The sequence below is a fragment of the Orbicella faveolata genome, unplaced genomic scaffold (assembly GCF_042242905.1).
Source record: "Orbicella faveolata isolate gen_17 unplaced genomic scaffold, um_ofav_v1 contig_13, whole genome shotgun sequence".
NCBI classification, from domain to species: Eukaryota; Metazoa; Cnidaria; class Anthozoa; order Scleractinia; family Merulinidae; genus Orbicella; species Orbicella faveolata.
Window position 1 is genome coordinate 17,712,785 of NW_028301540.1, and position 4,941 is coordinate 17,717,725.

Genomic DNA, 4,941 nt, shown 5'->3' on the forward strand with positions numbered 1-4,941 from the left:
AAATAATTTCCGTAGTTTTAACGGTCACACCCTCAATGACTATCCAGAAGCAAGGTAGTCCTGCTCTCGCCCTCTCCTTGTCACGCAACGTCGAGAGGGAGGGTTCCTCTCTCTCGGCTCTCTCCCGACGTTTCGTGACAGAGAAAGGGCCAGAACTGGACTAGAAGCAAGGAAAAAAAATTGACGCGCGCAAGAATGTCACCAATGTTGCACGCAATTTGCTTAATTACGTTTGGCCACCTTGTTGCAGCATCCAACATCTTACAGGATACTTGTGTTTTCGAATTATTTCTTGTTAATTTATTTGAACTGAAAAGCTTGTTAAACCAGGGTCGAAGAAAGGCTCGTCAACTGAATGAGGCAGTAGTTGGTGGTATAAAACGATCCACAAGACTACATGATAAAGCATGATAAAGAGTAGGTAGCACTAATTTTTTCAGAAGTGTAAACCACAACGTAGGTTAAAGATATACCGACATGTCATTGGCTACAAAAATGCTTCATGCTTCAGTGCTAAATAGCAATGAAAACCAACCGTGGCGTCACAAATTTGGTTTGTAAACAAGGCAATTTTTATCAGGAGTTTTCTCTCATCCCCACCCCAGCGTTATCAATGCAATTCAACTCTTTTCTCTTCCTTTCTCGCCCTGCAAGTTGATCATGAAACTGATACTGACGTCTCTTTTTCCACCCCGATCAATGAGCTGAATGCAAAGGTAGGCTTTTTGTACTGGACGAAGCTGCAAAGGAAAGCAAACTGATAACTGAATATCGCATAATTTGAAAAAGCGATTGAAGGTTGAGTTCTGGAGAAAGCTCCATCATCTTCTACAGATTTGACGCAGCTTCCAAGTCCGTCACGTACTCGCTGCATAGTAGCACCGTGGATTGCAGTGTAAAGCTCTAGTACGCGTTGTTATTTGAGAAAGCTGAACAGCGCGTTTTAGCCGTCCCGAATATCCTTGCTCCTGCAGATTCGAATTTCTTCTGGGAGGAGTTATCTAAACGCAAAGGGAATCTAAGAGCAACTGGTGGGGAAATACTTTGAACGCTTCAAACACTCCGTCACTTATCCCGAAGCTACATAAATTACTTGACCTTCGCCACAGATTGTCATTTCCAAGAATGTAGCATCGGCCAAGTGTATCATGCGTGACACAAAACAGGGAGAGTTAGGGAGCGATTAAGTTTGGTTCTACTCGTGTTTTTTAGCTATTACAGGCAATTTCTAAGTTAAATATTATTTCTAAAGCGTTTCAAACGTTAAAGACATTAATAGGCTTTGATTGTCCTGTCTCAAGCCAACAAAAGATTTTTACCTATTCTAGCGTGTTTCGTTACATTGCAAATTTCAAAGGGGCTGAATTGCGATTTTCTCGATTTTTGATCGGCGTTCATGCAAAATTGCTGGTAGATCCCACAAAAATGAATCCGTAAGCCTAAAATTCATCGACTGAACTGTCTTCTGCTAGAATATCAGACGATTTGAAGCACTACCGGTCAGCGTTTTTCCTCACTGAATTTGCATAACTTTTGAGTTTTGATTAATTAGATGAGTATGTCTACTTAATCGGGGCTCAGTTCGGCCAGAAAACACAAGAAATAAAAATAATCACTATCTTGTGATTAAGGAAGAATCAATGTATACATTTAAAGTTGAGAACGTTGCACAGCGATGTAAACGACTGTGTAGCAAAAAGCTGAAAAGTGTAAAATTTCGGATTATCGCGAAGTGAAATCTAAGCTTTCGGTGCGATAACCGTTTTTCGTGAATTTCTGCCGTTATATTGGATATTTCAAAAAACTAACTTGATTTCCTTCAGTTACTTACCTAGGCCTTCAAACTGGCAAATTATGAGCAAAATCGATTTTTCGACCGTGCCCACGATTTCTTTGATTTTTAGTGGCAATTACTCTTAACACCTTTGCAAAGCAAGTTGGCCTCAACATCAGCAGCAAGAAGACCGAAATTATGGCACTGAATACTACCAACAAACGACCAGTCCAGATTGATAATGAAGAACTTCTTTACAAAGACAGATTTACCTAACTCGGCCGCATCATCAGTAGAGATGGAGGAACTGAGCTGGACATCTAAAGCCGTCTCAACAAGGTCAGAAACTCGCTCAACATGATGAATAAGGTATGGTGCTCCTCCACTTACAGTACTCGTACCAAGCTGAAACTCTATCACAGCTGTGTCCTCACAACTCTCCCGTATGGTTCAGAATGTTGGTACTTCACAGAGAAGGATTTATCAAAACTCTCCACATTTCACACCAAGAGTCTTCGGCGTATCCTACGCATCTTCTGGCCTAATATGATCTCAAATAAAGATCTCTTTGAACGATGTAGAACTGAGCCAATGGCTACCATCCTGATGAGGAGACGCTGGAGGTGGATTGGCCATGCCACCCGTCAAGAAGCTTCCTTTGCGAAAACTGCTTTACATTGGACGCCAGAAGGGAAACGCAATAGGGGTCGCCCCAAGATCACGTGGCGACGGACAGTGGAGAAAGAAATCAAAGAGATGGGGAAGACCTGGGGAGGCATCAAGCTTATGGCAAGGGACCGGCAGATGTGGAGGGAGTACGTTGCTGCCCTACATGCCACCTAGGCGTAAGGGGCATGAGTGAGTGAGTGAGATAGCTACGCCGAGTTGGCTATAATCATCTCTTAAAATTCATCAAATTTTTCACTCGCAGGCGATTGGTCTAAACGCGTCACGTGACTGAATATTACCAAAACCGGGGGAATATCCGAGTGATATTCCCCAGTTTTTAAAACCGCGCGTGTTGCGAAAAATATTTGAAGAATAATAAACACAATAGCCCCCATTTTGTGCGAAAATATGCTCGGATATTTGTCCTTGGACGTTATCTGTTTCTCAAAGCTCACAGTTTTCCTTGAGCTTCGCCCTCGGAAAACTGTTCGCTTCTCGGAACAGATGACGTCCGCAGACAAATAATTAAAATTAATGCGGATATATTATGAGTTCAATGAAGATAATTGGCAGATGTTTTATTCTCAATTAGTTTAATTTGATTTTGATGAAAGGTTGTTAATGACTATTTTGTATCCTCACACTGTTACTCAGAGTAGGACTAATGCTTGTTCGTGTGCTTCTCTGAGGTCCCTCTCGCCATCCTCGAGCTCTAGCTCTGATTATTGCCAAGGATTATTCAGCCGGGATGATCGAGCGTCAAATGTTTCCTACAGAAAATTCACGAATAGCAAATATATTACTCAGTGAACTATTAAAAACTCACTTTTCTCCTATAATCACAGACTTTTGGACGCATCTTCAAGTTTGTAGCTGGCCTCCCGACCCAGGCTATGGTTGGCCCGGCCCAAAGACAACATTTTACGAAACAACCGACAACTGAAATGGAAAAGCATGGTAAACTAGGAAAGCCACAGTTAAACAGCCTTACTCTTCAGTTCTTCCACGGGGTTAAGAAGAATACTTAAATATACTGATAAATATCGCCAAATTAAGGAAACCATTCCACTGTTTGCGAACAATTGAAACCATGTCTTCAGAACAATAACAGTTATTGCTTTTAAAAAGAATCAATCAGGGTAAACTACTTTGAAAGTGAAGAATGATCATCGCAGTTAATTTTCCAATTTAAGCAATTGGAAAGAAGAAGCCTGAAAAAAAATCTGGGCTTCAACGGGATTCGAACCCGTGACCTCCTCGATACCGGTGCGATGCTCTACCAACTGAGCTATGAAGCCACACATTGGGAGCGAGGTCAATTAGTTGAGTTCATATCTTCCCGTGAGGAGTGAAATGATGTGAAGTTTATATGAAATAGTTCATATATGAACTGCGGTTGTAGATGAAAGTGAAGAATGATCATCGCAGTTAATTTTCCAATTTAAGCAATTGGAAAGAAGAAGCCTGAAAAAAAAAAAAAAATCAGGGCCTCAACGGGATTCGAACCCGTGACCTCCGCGATACCGGTGCGATGCTCTACCAACTGAGCTATGAAGCCACACATTGACCTCGCTCCCAATGTGTGGCTTCATAGCCCAGTTGGTAGAGCATCGCACCGGTATCGCGGAGGTCACGGGTTCGAATCCCGTTGAAGCCCTGATTTTTTTTCAGGGTTCTTCTTTCCAATTGCTTAAATTGGAAAATTAACTGCGATGATCATTCTTCACTTTCATCTACAACCACAGTTCATATATGAACTATTTCATATAAACTTCACATCGTAAACTACTTTGTACCTTAATTACTTGCCCGAAGCATGCTAAAATAAGGGCATATTTCAACCAAAAGGAATGAATAAAATAAACTTGTTTCAAAGTCTTTACCTCAACCCTATGCCTCCTTCTTCCTTCTGGGGGTTTGTTGTACCGCGGCGGAGAAGCCGCTCTGACATTACCAGAGATTTTCTGTTTCGCCTCTCTTCTCCCTTCAGGAATTTTGCGAAAAGAAGCATCACTTGGCACAACAGATCCAGAAAGAACCAATGTTACAGCGATTAGAAATATGACACATGGGTGTGTACAGTCCATGGCTGAGTCGGGGTGAGTCACTGCTCTACTGTGCTTTTACATCTCCTTTTTAAGGTTCTCGATGTATATTATAATTATTTTTGGTGACATAAAAGTACATTTCATGTGCAGTTTCAGCTGTTTTCAATTTGAAAAGTTTACCAAACATGGTGAGATCAATATCAACTAATTAGGAATGCCGTCTATTAATTAGGAAAAAGCATTATCATTGTGCACAAGTTAATTGCAGCTGGAATATACCAATTATTAAGTCATTTCACCGAACATCTGTTGGCTTTGTTACTATTTTCGAAAAAATAAAAAGGACAATTCGCCCATAAAAGGTCATTTATTTAACAATCGCAGAGCTGTCAATTTTTAGGAATTTCTTTTGGAAAAGTGGATTAAAATAACCCAAAGGACACTTAAAAC

General features: G+C 41.0%; 1 protein-coding gene and 1 long non-coding RNA gene across 2 annotated transcripts; one reads left to right on the plus strand and one right to left on the minus strand.

Moving 5' to 3' along the window:
- Positions 1–2,015: 2,015 nt before the first annotated feature.
- Positions 2,016–2,617, plus strand: LOC149115417 (uncharacterized). Its single transcript, XM_089285687.1, has 2 exons — positions 2,016–2,113; positions 2,167–2,617. Exons 1-2 carry the CDS (start codon positions 2,016–2,018, stop codon positions 2,615–2,617), a joined length of 549 nt encoding a protein of 182 aa, XP_089141813.1.
- A 389-nt stretch (positions 2,618–3,006) lies between these two features.
- LOC149115418 (uncharacterized) lies at positions 3,007–4,566 on the minus strand. Its single transcript, XR_016206038.1, has 2 exons — positions 4,327–4,566; positions 3,007–3,213 (listed from the first exon to the last, which is right to left on the minus strand). It is a non-coding gene; the product is annotated as an uncharacterized LOC149115418 (long non-coding RNA).
- Positions 4,567–4,941: the final 375 nt, after the last annotated feature.

Bases quoted from the DNA above. Each gene is read 5' to 3' on its own strand.
- LOC149115417 (XM_089285687.1), top strand. From the start codon at position 2,016: ATGAAGAACTTCTTTACAAAGACAGATTTACCTAACTCGGCCGCATCA. The intron at 2,114-2,166 runs GTCAGAAACTCG...CTCCACTTACAG, and splicing joins TCTAAAGCCGTCTCAACAAG to TACTCGTACCAAGCTGAAAC.